This window comes from Heterodontus francisci, chromosome 32 (assembly GCF_036365525.1).
Source record: "Heterodontus francisci isolate sHetFra1 chromosome 32, sHetFra1.hap1, whole genome shotgun sequence".
NCBI classification, from domain to species: domain Eukaryota; kingdom Metazoa; phylum Chordata; class Chondrichthyes; order Heterodontiformes; family Heterodontidae; genus Heterodontus; species Heterodontus francisci.
In genome coordinates, this window is record NC_090402.1 from 46842211 (window position 1) to 46859442 (window position 17232).

Below are 17232 nucleotides of genomic sequence, written 5' to 3' on the forward strand. Positions count from 1 at the left end.
TACTTGTACTAATTTAGTACATTATATTCGCTGCACACTATGCAGTCTCCTCTACATTGGAGAAACCAAACGCAGATTATGCTCAGTCCCCAAGTGAGGCCTTGAGTTTCTGGTTGCCTGTTATTTTAATGCTCAGCCCACTTCCACTGACCTTTCTACATTAAAACAACAAGCGTTCAGAAACTCACAGCCACGCTTGTGGGCTGAACGCAGGTATTCCAAAAAACAGTCAGCCAATCTGAGTTTGATCGTCCCACTAGAGACTACATCTTAAACAGCGAATACAGTATACTAAATTGAATGTACAAGTAACTCACTTTTACCTGGAATAAGTGTTTGCAGTCCTGGAGAGTGGGAAGGTCCTGCCATTTTATCCCCCCTCCCTTCCCACCATTCTGTTTCAATGAAGCTCAGCATAAGCTCGAGCAACAGCCCCATATATTTCAATTGGGTACTTTAGAATTTCAGATCATAAACCACTGCCCATTTGGATGGCAGCTGTTGGTGATAATTCTGCTATTGCTGTTTACACTTCCTCCAGATCCATCTTTTGTTTCTTTACTTATTCCATTATCTTCTCCTTTTGCCTTGCACCCTCATCCCTTTTGTCATTTAATCTCTCCTGCCTTCTACCCTATTAAAAACCTTCCCTTTTGTTCTTTCCTCCCTTTCCCTGCATTTCTACTTGCTTAAAAACCTGTTAAATCTCCAACATTTTTCAGTACTGCTGAAAGGTCATCAACCTGAAATGTTAACTCTCCTCTCTCCATAGATGTTTCCTGACCTGAGTATTTCCAACATTTCCTCTGTAGATATTGTGTAAATTGGTATTGCAATGATTTAGTTAATCCATTTTTTGTACACAGTTGCAAATGTAAAAATTTATTACGGTATACGCACATTTTAAAGATAGCCCCTTTTGAACAACAACCCCTTCCACCATTCCTCACTAAATGTTGTTGAAATGGTGGTCTTTCTCAGAGATTATCGGAACCAACATGGCTGGGGGTGAATGATAGGAACCACAGACAAATTGAGTAGGGCATCTTTGCAAGAACTTCTGCTCATTGGAAAAATACGCAAATGTGTGTGCAATCTCAAGATCAGTGTGGGGCAATGATTACGTCAAAGAAACTAAAATCCTTTTTGAAGGGGAAAAAATTCTTCAAGCACATAAAAATCAAAAGCTCAGATATGAACTAAATCTGTCAGCTTACTTAGATTCTGGAGCTCCTTTACGACAAGTTTGTACACATTTATAAATCAATTTATGCATCAATGAAGGCAGTCATATAAAGCTTTGACAAAAATATATAGTTTTTGACTACATACTTTAGTAAAATAAATTTAGTCACACCTGACCCCTATTGACTTCCAGGAAATCCCAAAGCAGCTTTTAGCAACAGCTCTTCTTTGAGGTCCAACACTTCAGTGAAAATAGAGGTCCACAGGACCGAGGGAAAGGTTTGTTATAAGAAGGTTCAATTGCATAGGTTCTTATCTCAACACAAAATGTGTGAACTGGGATAATTTACCAGCCATGTGATGTGGTCTGAGACAAGTTTATAAAGCACCACCTTATGCGTATTATTGCCTGAGGTATTAAGGCAGGTCTGACACCAAAACCTAAATCATTAAAAATAAAATCACGGATAAAAACAGGAAGGAATCCTAGGCAGTGATAGAGAGATTTACATATCTTCCAGAAACTGCTCACACCTCAATTTTTATGTCAACTTCTCCATCAGTATGCCTAGTAGCAAGAAAGGATATGGAGAGATTTCAAGCTATAATGCATTATTACAATTTATACTATATTTCTAGATTTTTTTTCCAACCCATTTTTTAAAGTAACATTTCTTATATTCTAACAATGACCAAATAATGGTGCATTTATCTGCTCTCTTCCTGCAGCAAAGATGAGGAAATGCCAGCGGAAACCTGCCACTCCCACATTAAAATATTGCTCCATCTTTGCTGCGCAACATAGTGCCCGACCTTGTAATATTTCTATAGAAAACTAAAACAAACAAGACAAACTGTCAATCTCTGCTCCTCCCCTAAACACATTACCAGTTATGCAAGATGTTGTTTTATTTTAATACTTTATAAATGATAACCTTAAAAAAATACTTTACAAATTAACTAGAAGACACAATACTGCTCCTTTCCCATCTCCAAATATGTAAGCTATGGTCATAGAAAGAACATGTTGCCAAAAGGCTGGGTTTACTTTTAGTCCAATCAACACAAGTCTCAGGATCATTCTGTTCTACTGCAAGGCCTATATTTGGACTTTGAGATGCACCACTGGCCTGCAAACTGCCAGGAAACTCAGCAGCATAATCATCCACCTCATCTTCCACCACCATGTCAAATAAGCCAGTGGGAGACTCATACTGAATCTTCAGGTGCTGGAATTTGACATCTTCCTCCTTTGCTCCTTGTTCATATTCCCTTTTGCTCTGGGTTTCAGTTGAAGATGATGATACAGGCTGACGCTGGGTGGTGAGCTGAGCACCAAGTGATAGTCTCGACCAGTCGGCCCCATAGGCCAGTGAGTTGTGCAATATGTAGGAGTAAAGAATGGAGCATCCCTTGTCGCCTAGAGCTGGAAGAAAAACCGACAGGGTAAAATCAAAATGAAAAGTGTTCCAGAGAAAAGTGCCATTCCACAGGCATGATAAAAATTTCAACAGGGCCTTGGGATTAAAGCTGCGGACGGGAATGGTTACATGTGTCTCCGTTGGCAAGTGCATGGATATCAAACCTGGGACTTAGCTATGTGGCTCAGTTACACACTACCTTAACCAACTGAGCTATAACTGGAAGGCACACAGGCGTCTAACTATATTTTTGGCCCCGTGCCATACTGTTCAAAAGGTCTTCCATGAGATCAACTAACTTCAGCATACATCTTTCACTGAACCAATCGTGGTAGTTTGGCCTTCAGCCCAATCATTTTCCAGGATTTTTGTAAGCACTCATGGGGTTCACTACTGTCAGTAGCGAATAAAGTGTTATTAATTTATTTATACTTTGCAATTTCTACATTTACGACAGCATCAATCACCAGCTGTAAAACAACATTAATGTGAAGCTTTGCGTGAAATTCCGTTATTTGGAACCTTCTCGACACCCAACAATGGTTAGCAGGTGTCTCCAATGAGTCACAGATATGTAGACTAGGTTGATGCCTGATCTGTGCTGTGTTAATTAATTTCAGCATTTGCAACACTATAATTGGACTCAGTGTCTCTGGGTTAGGAAATGCAGAACAAGCCAAGGTTCCTGCACCTGTTCCTTGTCCAGGGATCCCCACTAAATGTGATGTGTGGACATTGGGGCAAGGATAGTGTTAGGTTCAACTATGATGGTCTGGTGCTCAAAAATCAAATAATGGGACTTGGGCAAAAGTACTATACAATCATAGAATCTTACAGCACAGGAGGCCATTTGGCCCCTCGTGCCTTTGAAAGAGCTATCCAATTTAGTGCCACACCTCAGTGCTTTCCCCATATCCCTGCAAATTAGTCCTCTTCCAGAACATATTCAATTGTCTTTTTAAAGTTACTAAGGAATCTATTTCCAACACATTTTCAGGAAGTACATTCTAGATCTTCACAACCCTCAAAAGAAAAATCTCATTTCCCCTCTAATTCTTTTGCCAATTATTTTAAACCTATGACCTCTGCTTACTTACCCACTTGTGGAAGGAAACAGTTTCTCCCTACTTGCGCAATCAAATCTCCTCAATTTTGAACAAATCTTTAAGTTTCCCCTTAACATCCTCTGCACTAGAGAGAACAATCCCCAGCTTTTCCAATCCCTCCACATAACTGAAGTCCCTCATTCCAGGTATAATCCTGGTAAACCTTCTCTGTACTCTCTCCAAGGCCTTGATATCCTTCCTAAAGCGTGGTACCCAGAACTTTACACAATACTTCAGCTGAGGCTTAACGAGTGATCTGTGGTGGTTTAACATGACTTCCTGGTTTTTGCATTCAATAGCCCTATTCACAAAGCCAACTATCCCGCGTGCTTTGTTAACTACCTTATTAACGTGCCCTGCTACCTTCACAGATTTGTGAATGTGCACACCCAGTTCCCTCTGTTCTTGCATCCCCCTCAAAATAGATTATTTAAATTAGGTAGTAGGGAGACTGATGCCCATGGAATTATATCCAACAGGAAGTCATACCCTTCAGGAGGAGAGGAAAGAAAATTGGAGATAAATAAATGAGGGGGAAAACTAGTTGCCAAACATATGATTGTTATGTAAGCAGGTAGAGTTTTGCATACAGGATCTCACAAACAGCAATAATATGAATATATTGATGATGTTGGTTCAGGAAGAATATTGAGCAAGGCACCAGGAAAACTGGCTGCTCTTCAAGTAGTTCCAGAGAATTTCTTACATTCACCGAAACCACCAGAATGGGCAGATGCAGTCATGGCTTAACATTTCATCCAAAGGACTATAGACTGAGCTAAACTGACAAGCTGATATCCCAATCTTTGTTCTGCTGAACGGTCTTCACCTGAAATTCCACCCCAACTTTTCTCTTGGGCACTTGAGAGCCTGCTGTGCATTTTCTGTTATTTCAGAATTGCAGCATTGGTGTTTTTGTCTTTTTATCTCAACTGTCAATGAGCTATTCTATACAGGCACTAAGCAATGGTCCAACACTTCCCTAAACAGAAGAATTATGGGCCCAACTCCAAAGCAGGCACTGGTGGATGGCTAGGACCATTATATCCACGTAGGTAAATGATGCGTGATAAAAAGGGGGGCTGATTTTCATGAGTTAGTGTAAGTCAGTTCTAAAAGGTTAAGGAAGGTGTATGAAATTTACATAATTACTCAAAGCTCCTAGTGCACATTTGTCAGCTGCAGGGAGTACATTTTTGGTGCAAATTGAAAACTAGCGAAATTTAAAGCAATACAGATAATTAAAAAGGGAAATGGCAGAACAAGGAGATGTAAGTTCTTACAGGGAAAAGTTTAGCTCCCATTACTTACGGAATGGAAGCTACAGAAGTTCCACATCATCAGTTATGGATTGCAATCAAAACTAGTCATAGGATTCAAGAGTGACTTAATGTAGGTCAAGGAAAAGATTGCTTTAAATATTTAGAAAATTTGGGGTATAGATCTTTGAATTGTAAGGAAATATCATCCAATTCTTCTGTACTTTCACTGTCCCCATAGAGCTCTCCATTCAGGGCGCATCTTCCAGAAAGCTGCTCTACGACTTCAGCTCATATGTGGACAAGGGGCTCTGCAGAGAATTCCAGAATTCAGTTCAAAGCAGGCCCATGACCCTGGTCAATAAGGTTGAAGGAACAAAATTAATATAACCTAACAAAGGTTAACAGGAATTTTTCTCCCCAGCTTTCTCTTCTCCAACTTATGTTGGTTACAGTTTCACAAGGGTCAGCAGCTCTCTGGTACCTTGACCAAGTGACCATTCCTTATGCATGATCCCAGGCAACCATGGTAGACATCTCAGCTGAACCTGATCCTGCCCAAATCGATCAATGCAATGTGTGCTTTCTAGCAATAATTAGCAAAACCTCTTGCTGATTTTCGCCCCCTACCTAACCCAGGAGCACTGAAGCCAAATTTATCACTCCAATTGTTATCTCTGCTGAGATCAGATAACTCGCCAACAGAAGGATCAAACCTTGGACATTTCTAGTCTGTATGGCTTAATACCACAGTAGGCAGTTAATTTACTCACTAAGTTGCTGGGTAAGTTAAGCTCATTGGTGTATGATACTGCTTCCATTTTAGTAGCTAAATGTCAGCATTTATTATATGTCTTTTAACTTTATGGCTCCCACCTGCTAAAGACTCACCGAGTGCCCCTTTACAGTCCAGGATGTGGTACCCATTGTGCATGCATGCTGCAAGCAACAGATGCTCCTGAGTTGGATGCCACTTCACCCTCCAGACACCTCCCTGGACATGAGTATCCGTCACAGGCTGTTTCATCTGCCGCGAATCCCAGATAAGAACATGCTCATCATAACTGCAGACAAAACAAAATTAACAAATCTGATCATTAGCAACAAAAGCAAATCAGCTCACTTCAATAGCTACCCAAATCCAAATGTTACTAGGACAGGAATTAAAATAAAAAGTGTTCTCAATATTGTTAAATTAGTCGCAAATCTGTGGTCGAAGTATATGACTTCCCTTTTTCTTCTCAAGCAAATTGAGATTTTTTTTTTAATCCAGTTTTTCTTCAACCTCCTTTTTGGCTACTCTGCCAATCCTCCACCAGCAACACTGGGAGACGCACCTTCAGCAGAGATGGGGAAATACAGAAGTCAATAAAAGTTCATATAAAAATACCTGATAGGTACCTGTATTGATCAGTGAAGCAATCACAGACTTCACTTTGGTTAAAATGTCGACTATTGTCCTTACTGATGTCCCAAAGACACACCAGGGTAAAGTTATGAGTTCATCCTCATGTAGCAAATTCTCACACAACAAATAGTAGAGTCACTATGGTTTTAGTAAGTTAAGCTGAAATCTTACCTTCCAGTAGCCAGGATGTGTTGTTTGTGGGGGCTGCTTTGGATGCTACACACTCCCATCGAATGCCTGAAAAACAATTCATAAAAATCAAACTGTTTTGGGATTTTCTATTTCCTTTTCAAACTGCAATGAAAACCTTAGCTGGTAAAGGCATCATAAAGACAAGCAGCTACCAGGTTCAATGCAGGCTGTATTGAGTTAGCTAACTCAATTAGCATGGCAGAAGTAGTGGTATTACTGTACTCAACGCCACTGGGCTAGCGAGGGAGAAATATCAGCCCAGGTTTCCATTCTCGACTGTAATATGTCGATGTTGACTGAAGACAGGATCAGGTTCCCCTGTGATGGCTGATACATTGCTGAGGTTCTGTGCAGTGGTCAGTGAACTCAAATCATTCATGCAATGCAACAGCTTTAACAAGCAGGAGGAAAATGTGAAGTGTTAAGTACTGATTTCTTCCTCCTTCGTCTATGCCAATTATCCTACAGAGAGTTTTAAACATGAACTTTGATTTTGTATCCGCACAGAAGCAAAGACCACAAAATAAAAATGAAAACCTGCAAAAAGAAGCAATATATTGTTACGACCAGGTGAGAAAGGTGTCTAGGGGTCTGTTACTGTCTTCACCTGGTCTTATTGTAACAGGGTTTAATTTCAAACACACTGTTTTGAACTCCCCCTTGTGAATCCTTGTTCACAGCTTTCCAATTATAAGACAAAGAAACCAATTCACACAGGTTTTCTGAAGTTTAAAGATGAAATGTTATTAAACTCTAATACGGTTAACGTCTACGGATATTCGACACGCCCACGCTACCATGCACACGTGATACACACATGCAAATAGAGACAGCAAAGAGGAGAGAAAAATATAGTAGAGAGGGGTTTGAGGCAATATCAGAAGTGCTTCTTGCTTACTGTGCTTCGAGCTCACTTGATTGTAGGTAGTCTCGCTGTTCGTCAGGACCCAGTGTTCTTCTTAAACCTTGTTCACGTAGGAGACTTTTCTCTGAGGTTCACATGTTTTCACAAGATTCAGTTCCATGGGAAAGAGATGGAAGCAGGCAGGACTGGAGAGGAGGTGCTGTTCCAACCAGGAGCATGTGGCTTTCTGATTTCAAACACTGTTTTCTCCAATTTAAAACTCAGTTCAAACCTCTGCAACAGCCAGTTAGTCATGTGACTAAAACTGGTCTGACCACTTCTTCTGAGTTCCCATTGTCTCAACACTGTCTGGTACTATGCAAATGTATTTCCAGTCAGGGGCTTGCAATTTGAAGTTTCAATGTTCATGTGGTGAAATAATGTGTGCCTCAGTCTTGGCAGGTGGGGGGCTTGCCTGACAATATGAAAGAAGCCCTTACTAAAACAGCTATGGAATGACCAGAACAAAAGCAAAAGAGTTGGCAGCAGATATGTCAATTCATTGCAATAGATTCAAATATGGGACTCCAGGACGCAGTGGCTTTAGCCGGAGTCCTTTCACCTCTGGGACCCCATGAAGGGATAAAATTCTCCCCTTTTGTTGCCCATGAGTGTTGTTAGCAAAATGAGTTTGCAGCAATCTCAATTTAATTCTTGTGGGTGAAGGCCCTCAGCACAATATTGTCCATGGAGCTGGGTACAGGGAATTGTACCATGCATCCAACACACGTCATACTTAATCTACAAGAGATTGATGATTGGCATAAAAAGATCTTTCCTCTTAATCTAACCCAAGTTATACCCTAATCCTGGGAATGCTAAATAATATTTGTTGCAAAGTGTGTTCCACTCCGCAGGTCTGATATAACTCACCTAAAGCACATATATTCTGGTGAATTTTTAACTTTAAATAGAAAATTCAGATCCTTGAAGTCATATGACTTTATTACTAGTGCATTAACACTAAATACATACCCCAGAGAAAAAGAGACATGCTGTCAAAGCTTTTCATCTTGCACTCATCAGGACTGATGCAAGAATGCCAAATTTCAAAGGGAGCAACAATTTATACTGCATGAGAAAAGGATGCTGATTAGTTGAGGTGTTGCCATGGAGAATGCACCAGGGAACTATTGTGCCCCACGCTTTTGTTTAATTCAAAAAAGGCACAACACCTGGACATGATGCTTTTGCCTGCAGAGAACAGGTCCCTGCATTTTAATATATGTAGCTTCTAGCAAGTGTAGGTGAGCCATATTGCAAGCTAATCTTAAATTAGTTGTTCGTGTTATGCATAGCACACTTGGGATTTTGCAGTATGTGTTGCCCAATTGTGGAATCACATCTAATGTTAGACATTACATTCTGAGTTTTGCGCATAAGGTCAATACTCTGCCTATTGCGGGCAGAAGGGACGAGCTGTTGGAACGTATGGCCTACGTACCTGGCTTCGCAACCAGCACTGGAATTCATATATTACATTTGTGTGGTAGGCAGAATGTCTTTCTGGCTTGACGGCCGCAACCAGTTAGTGGAAATTACCACTTGTGTTGCTACTGCATAGTAGCAGTGTGAAATGGCTAACTTCACTTGTTGCTCAAATTTTTGGAGATTTTTTACACTTCCAGGATAATTTGAGGTAGACTGGGCATTTTTCCAAGTCCAAAAGTGGCAGCCTTAGGCCCATTCATGAGTATGCACGATACACAATGAGCAACGATCTGATTGGGGTAGCCATTATCCCGCAGGATAGTTTTGATGCGCCTTATTTTGCACGGTGAGCAAATGGCTTGGGCCCTATTTAGGAGATTGCCAATAAGGCCAATCTTCTAGCATGTGGAGATGTAGGAATCCCAACGCATACACTGACCAGTGAAGGTAGGCTTGTGGTAGACAGTAGTAGAGAACTCATTAGCACATTTCTCAACTGGCATGCCGAGGAAAGGGAACTCATTAGACTGCTCCATTTCAAAGGTGAATTTGAGCACGGATGGAGCATCTTAAGGTGCTTAAGGAAATTCTTACGTGCAGTTGCAGATTCAAATATAACAAACGCATTATCTATGTACCCGAAATATCAATGGGTAGGAAGTTAGGGGTCATTCTATAGAAAATGCGTTTCTTGTGGAAACTGACGAAAATATTAGTGAGAGCTGGGCCTAGAGGGATCCCATGGCAACACCATCTATTGGGGCATACATGGTGTCATTAAAGCTGAACTCAACTGCTCAAGTTGCTAAGTTCATGAGTTCAATTAATACAGATTCAGAAAATGGCAGCATGTCTAGGTTGCCATGATGTAGTGACATGGCGCAAATGCCTATGGCTTCCTTGAGTGGCATGTTAGTGAATAGGCTCGCAATGTCGAACGAGCACTTAGACATCATTGCCATCGATATGCAGGTCGCACGCGAAGGTGAAGGAATCCTTCACCGTGTATGTGGAAAATTCACTCAGAACTGGTAACAACTCAACTAACCATTTGGCTAATTCATGTTGTGCAGAATGTTTGTTAGAGTTGTGTAAGAGTAACTAGCTGCCTTGTGGTGTAAATGACAGTGAACCATGAGGACAAATCCTGTGTCCATGTATGTAAGGGCTGCTCAAGACACACAAAAGTGACTGGCTCTGCACAGCATGAATTAGTCAAATTCCATGCTAAAGCCTTGACCAATCATAACTTGCCAACCAATCAGCACCTTTTTCTCATGCAGCATAATCCTTACATCTGTCCTGATGAATGCAAGATGAAAAGCTCCGACAGCATGTCTCTTTTTTTCAGCAATACTCAAGCTCTGTACTACCAAGCAACTACTAAATGCATAGGTGGTTTTATCAAATAAAATATGCATGTACCTATTGCTGGTAAAGATTGGCCTGTCAGTCCCCATCCGCGTGTCCCAGCCTTTCAACTTGCTGTCGTCTCCTCCTGGAGAGAAGGGAAAGAGAAATAAAGCAATCAGACAGTAAACCTAGAGGCCATAATTTTCTAATCAGCTAACAAATTAAACAACTTCTCAATCACGCAATTGATTCGATCAGGCTTCTGAAATTGACCTCAGCTTCTCTGCCTAGGGAGGAGAGAAAAAGATCAGCCAAGGATGATTGCTATCCTGCTGAAAACATGTCAGTGCAGATGTCAGGTGAGGAAAGGAGCTGACTTAGCAGTGATGCTTCCCATGAATACAGAGCCTGCCAATACTCCTGTCTAGGATCACACATGAAGGTTCCATTGGCTAGCTGATGTAAGTGAAAGTGTCAGTCCTTTCAGCAGGAGGGGGAAAAAGAAATGGGGAGGTGGAGGAGGGGGTTCACAGGGAAATGCATTTAGGAAAACTCCACTATCTGATGACATTTCTACTATGGGTACAACCATGCTGAATGTTGAGATTAAAAGCCTCCACGAAAGCATCATTAAGGCAAGGCACTGCTGCACATGGCCCTACATTAAAGTCATCAGGTACTGATCCCTGGATCCTACACGAAGGCTGACCGGAACTCAAAAGAACTGTCAACTTGCAAGACAAACAGTGAACCAAGTGCCAATTACAACACTATTGTCTGTCTTTGAAAAATAGAACCAGAGAAACACAGCAAAAAAAAAAAATGCTGGATATCAGATATTAACTGAAAATATCAGAAATCCAGAAGTTAGCACGTAAAATAGAAGGCAGAAAATGCTAGAAATACTCAGCAGGTCAGACAATATGTGGAGAGTGAAACAGAGTTAATGTTTTAAGCTGATGACTTTTCATCAGATACAACCATACAAATTAGGAGAAGTGGGCCATTCAGCTTATCGAGCCCGCTCCGTCATTTAATAAGATCATGGCTGATCTGTTTGTCTCAAATTCCACACCCCCATCTACCCCTGATAATCTTTAATTCCCTTGCCTAACAAGAATCTATCTATCTCCGCCTTAGAAATATTCAATGACCCTGCCTCCACCACCTTCTGAGGCAGAACCCTCACAACCCACTGAGAAAAAATTTCTCCTCGTCTCGGTCCTAAAAGGGTGACCCCTAATTTTAAAACAGTGCCCCCTAGTTTTGGATTCACTCACAAGAGGAAACATCCCCTCCACATCGACCCTGTCAGGACCGTTCAGGATCTTATATACTTCAATCAAATCTCCCGTCACTCTTCTAAACTCCAGTGAAAACAAGCCCAGTCTGTCCAACCTTTCCTCACAAGACAACACGCTCATTCCAGACATCAATCTAGTAAACCTCCTCTGAACCGCCTCTAACGCATTCACATCTTTCCTTAAATGAGACTAAAACTGCAGACAGTATTCGAGATGTGGTCTCACCAAAGCCCTGTACAACTGAAGCATAACATCCTTAATTTTCAATTCCTCTCGCAATAATTGATAGTATTCCATTAGCCTTCTATATTACCTGCTGTACCTGCATACGAACCTTTTGCAACTCATGCACTAGAACATCTCGATCCCTCTGCATCTCGGAATTCTGCAGTCGTTCCCCATTTAAGAAATACTCTGCTTTTTTATTGTTCCTGCCAAAGCGAACAACTTCACATTTCCCCACATTATACTCCAAATGCCAGATTTTTGCCCACTCACCGAACCTAGCTACATCAGTCTGCAACTTCCTTATGTCCTCTTCACAACATACTTTCCTACCTATCTTTGTCATCTGCAAATTTAGCTACCATGCCATCGCTCCCCTCATCTAAGTCATTGCTATAAGTTGTAAAAAGTTGAGGCCCCAGCACAGACTCCTGCAGGATTCCACTCGTCACATCCTGCCAATCAGTAAAGGACCCATTTATGCATACTCTGTTTTCTGCCAGCCAGCCAATCTTCTATCCATGCTAATATGTTACCCCCTACACCGTGAGCTCCTACTTTGGGGAATAACCTTTTGTGTGGCACCTTGTCAAATGCCTTCTGGAAATCCAAGTACAGTACGTCAACTGGCTCCCCTTTATCTAAGTGCATGTTACTCCTTCAAACAATTGGTCAAACAGATCTGGAAAAAGTTAGCAATACAACAGGTGTTAAGCAAGTACAAGGGAAGGGAAAAGGTGGGGAGAGGAAAGAACAAAAGGGAAAGCCTGTGCTAAGGTGAAAGGTAGGAGTGATTAAATGATAAAAGAGATGATGGTACAAAGCAAAAGGGATGGTAATGGGACAAGTAAAGAAGCAAAAAGATGGGTCTACAGGAGGTGTAAATGCAAACAACAGCATCATTACCAACAGCTATGATTGGAAAAAATGGGAGCAGAGGTTATGATCTGAAATTATTGAACTCAATGTTGGGTCCAGAAGGCTGTAAAGTTCCTAACTGAGAGCTGAGGTGCAGTTCCCCGAGCTTACGTTGAACTTCATTAGAGCAGCGTAGGAGTCCAAGGACATGTAGGTCAGAGTGAGAGTGGTATTGACAATTAAAATGACAGGAAACCAGAAGCTCAAGGTCACGCTTGCAGACTGAATGGAGGTGTTCCACAAAGTGATTGCCCAATCTGCATTTGGTCTCTCCAATGTAGAGACCACCACATACTCAGCAGTGAATGCAGTATACACCAAAACACAACCTGCTTCAACCTCCTTTCCAAGATTCACAAACAGGACTGCCCTGGTAGACCCATTATATATCAGCTTGTTCTTGTCCCACAGAACCGATTTCTTGCTATTTTGACCATTTTCTCCCCTCGTCCAGTTTCTTCCCATCTACATCCGCAGCTCTTCCAACACCCTCTGCCACTTTAACACTCGCCTGGCCCTAACTGGCTCCTTTTCACTATGGAAGTCCAACACCTCTACGCTTCCATCCCGCACCAGGATGGGCCAAGGGCCCTCCACTTCTTCCTTGAATGGAAGGCGACCCAGTCCCCATCCATCACCACCCTCCTCCACCTGGTTGAACATGTTCTCACATTGAACAACTTCTCCTTTGATTCCATTCACTTGCTCCAAATAAAACGTGTTGTGATGGAAACTGGTGTGGGTCCTAGCTATGCCTGCCTTTTTGTGGGAACATTTTTTGTTTTAGGTCCCTTCCCTCACCTCTTATTCCAGTATATTGATGACTGTATCAGTGCTGTTTCCTGCTCTCGCCCTGACTGAATATTTCATCAACTTTGCTTCCAATTTCCAACCTTCGCTCGCCTTCACATGGTCCATCTTTGACTCATGCCTTCCCTTCCTCTGCTTGACTTCTCGGTCTCCATTTCTGCAGACAGGCTGTCAACCAATAACTACTATAAGTCCAGTAACTCCCACAGCTACCTTGCCTATACTTCCTCCCGTCCCACTTCCTGCAATGACTCTTTTCCATTCTCCCAGTTTCTCCATCTCATTCGTCCCGATGATGCCACCTTCAATAGGTCTTCCTGTCCCTCAATCAAGGATTTCCCTCCATCCTGCCCACCCCATTTCCCGCATTTCTGCTCTCACCCCTTCCCCTCCCTCTTCGAACCATGATAGGATTCCTTTGTCCTCATCTTCCACCCCACCAGTCTCCTTCAGCAGTTCCAGCATGATGCCACCACCAAACACATCTCCCCCTCCCCTCCCATTCAGCATTCCAAAGGGACTGTTCCTTCCACGGACACCCTGGTCCACTCCTCAATCACCCTCTCCCCTTCCCATGGCACCTTCACATGAAAGCGCAGGAGATGCAAGACCTATCCTTTTCCCTCCTCCCTTGCCACCATTCAGGGCACTTCTTCCATTGATTTACTTGTACTTCTTTCAATTCAATATATGTATGCACTACTTACAATGTAGTCTCCTCTACATTAGGGAGACCAAACATAGATTGGGTGATCGAACACCACCTTTCAGTCTGCACGCATGACCCTGAGCTTCTGGTCCCCTGTCAATTTAATTCTCTACCCACTTCAACCTCTGTCCTTCGCCTCAAACACTGTTCTAAATGAATATCAATGGTAGCAGAAGGAACACCACATCATCTTTCAATTAGACACTTTACTGAGTTCCACAATTCCAGATTGTAACCAATGCTCTCAATTTTTCAGACAGCAGATGCTGGTAATGGTTTTGCTATTGCCATTTACACCTCCTCTAGACACATCTTTTGTTTCTCGACTTGTCCCATTACCATCTCATTTGGTCTTGCATCATCATCCTTTTTGTCATTTAATCTCTCCTGCCATCCACCCTATCTCAAGCCTTCCTTTTTATTCTCCCACACCCACCACCTTTCCCTGCTTCTGTACTTGCTTAAAACCTATCACATTTCTAACTTTTTCCAGTTCTGATGAAAGGTCATCGACCTGAAATGTTAGCGTTATTTATCACTCCACAGATGCTGTCTGACCGGGAACTTTTCCAACATTTTCTGTTTTTATTTCCGATTTCCAGCATCTGCAGTATTTTGTTTTGTAAAATAGAAGAGACTGATTAATATTTCAGTTGGGACCTTCCATCATTTGTGCAATGCAGTCAGAGTTGAGACCAGGTAGACAAGTCACAAGATCCTTGGAGGGTTGTATGGTCTACCACACACAGGATCGTGCTGACAGAGTACCAGACTTGCATATTCCAAGTAGCTGGCAATACAGCAGTATTGATAGAGCCCTGGGAATAGCTGGCCTTTAAAAGATAAATTATCTTTAAACTTTCTATTAGATACCAATTACTTAATTTTGAAAGCTAAAATTCCACGATACTTCCAGATTAAATTAAAGCTTCCATTCTTATCTATTCCATTTAAAATACTGCAGAGTGCTCCTCGGATGGATTAGTGGGTATATGTACAACCCAGCAGACTATAGGAAGATGCTCAGTTCAATGTCTGGTTTGTGCTGAGTTACCAAACCTTAGCTGATACCTTAACTGGCATCTGCTGGAAGGGTTGGATCAGGGGCGGGGGGGGGGGGTGGCAACTGGAATTTAGAAAGACTCCGGTTTTGCCATCCATCCATGTTATTAAATGGCCATTAGGTGACAACTGGAACAAACTCTTGATGTTCTCCTGTCCTTCCCCCTTCAGTTTGCGGATTTGCAGTCGTCTAGATTTACACATGAGCAATTGTCATTTGGGTAAGAGGGGAGAACACACCTGTGCAACAGTAGATCAGCAGCTTCAGAATTGGATGGGAGAAAATCAAAGTGAAAGTTAGGGCAACAGCCTGCTAATGTTGTAGAAGCAAAGTGCAACTTCTGCACAGATAAGAATGAGCACATTTGGGGCTGACTTCTGCCACTCAACTGCTCAGGTAGGGTTGACAAGGCTACCTGAATAAACAATGTCTGTGTTCCAGTAATTAAAAGCTGCAATCCAAGCCTCAAAGTCATGCGCCTTCCACTGAGAGACCACATCTATTGCTGGTCTACAACCATCCACAGCCAACAGGCTCAGGCAGCCCTTTGAGTCACTGCTGATGATTTTCACTGGTTCACTGTCAGTAGAGAAGGGAAAAGATCTTAGGATTAGTACCATAACATTTCACATGCACAACAGAAGAACATTCAGCTTTAAGACCAGAAAACATAATAGAGGAAATTAGAATATATTTTTCTAAATATTAATGCAGTTACTCAGTGAATTGGCATGTTTAAAAAGTGATGCAATTGTAAAGTGGAGGAACTGATCACAAAGTACACCTTTTAAAAATCATTTTCGTTGGTGAAATTCTCATGTTAATCAAGGTGATGGATGTCAGTTCTGGGAAGTGGACACTTTTACCACTTGTCATCATTAAATATAGTCAGATACAGAGTAAAGATTTATCTACCTGCCTTATCTGTTTTTAACCACATCTCAGTATCGAAAGGTGACAAAATGTGATATCTTAGCTCACTAGTTATGCCTAAAAAGCTGGGTCTGTATACTTTAAAGGGCAATTTAATCAACTTTTATAAAATAATTAACGGAATAGATTGCATCCACACTAAAATTATTCCAGTTAGATAGGTTGGGGAGACCAGGTGTCTTGCTTATACAAGTTATACAAGGTAGTTCTAGGTTGGATGTATAAGTGGCACTTCTTTTCCCAGATAATAGTAGATCCTATGGAACAAGCTGCTGGCTTGTGCAGCGAGTGCTGATTCAGTGTACACCTTTTAAAGTGTGCTGGATCAAGTACTACCTGGGGTGGAGGTCACATCATACAATAGGTAGGTACCAAATAACACAAGTCATGGTCAATGTAGTCTCGCTGAGTAGTTGTAATGGGCATGCAGGATGCAGGGTTTGGAAAGGAATTTTTCAGATTTTATTTCCCTAATTGGCCATGGATTTTATTCACCTCACCCTGAAGGTTATAAGGACCCAGGAGGGTAGGGACTGTCTTAATCATGAAGCATAGGCATCACAACTGTATGGGACAGGCTAGAAGGACCATTTTTTCCCTATCTAGCATTTTTCATGCTCCTCTATGTCACCCAGAACCATTTTTGTGTGCCTCCCAGCAGCCAAGTTTCACCATACAATAGTAGAGGCCTGAAATTAGTTCACATGCCAGTTCTAGGAGATTCAAGAAATGGGTAGGGTGAAAGAAGCTACATAAGGAAAAGCTTTTTTAAAAAAAATACAATAAATGATTAGATTTGGAATGCACTGATAGGGTGGTGGAAACAGATTCAATACAAGGCTTGAAAAGGGAATTGGATAAATACATGAAGGCGAAAAAATTGCAGGGATATGGGACTAACTGAATTGCTCTTCGAAAGAGCTGGCACAGACCTGATGGGCCAAATGGACCCCTTCTATGCTGTACTATTCTATGAAATACCATAAAAAGGAAACTCACCAATGAAAGGAT

General features: G+C 41.7%; 1 protein-coding gene across 3 annotated transcripts in view; it reads right to left on the reverse strand.

Annotated features, from left to right (window-relative positions):
* Window positions 1–889: 889 nt before the first annotated feature.
* dph7 (diphthamide biosynthesis 7) overlaps window positions 890–17232 on the reverse strand; it is a 43271-nt gene continuing 26928 nt past the window's right edge. For all 3 annotated transcript variants that reach the window (XM_068012743.1, XM_068012744.1, XM_068012745.1), the window contains 5 exons: window positions 15704–15867; window positions 10332–10404; window positions 6551–6616; window positions 5863–6035; window positions 890–2611 (listed from right to left, as the gene is read on the reverse strand). In XM_068012743.1, the coding sequence (XP_067868844.1) occupies window positions 2142–2611; window positions 5863–6035; window positions 6551–6616; window positions 10332–10404; window positions 15704–15867 (946 nt within the window). In that variant the 3' untranslated portion in view covers window positions 890–2141. The remainder of the gene's footprint in view (window positions 2612–5862; window positions 6036–6550; window positions 6617–10331; window positions 10405–15703; window positions 15868–17232) is intronic.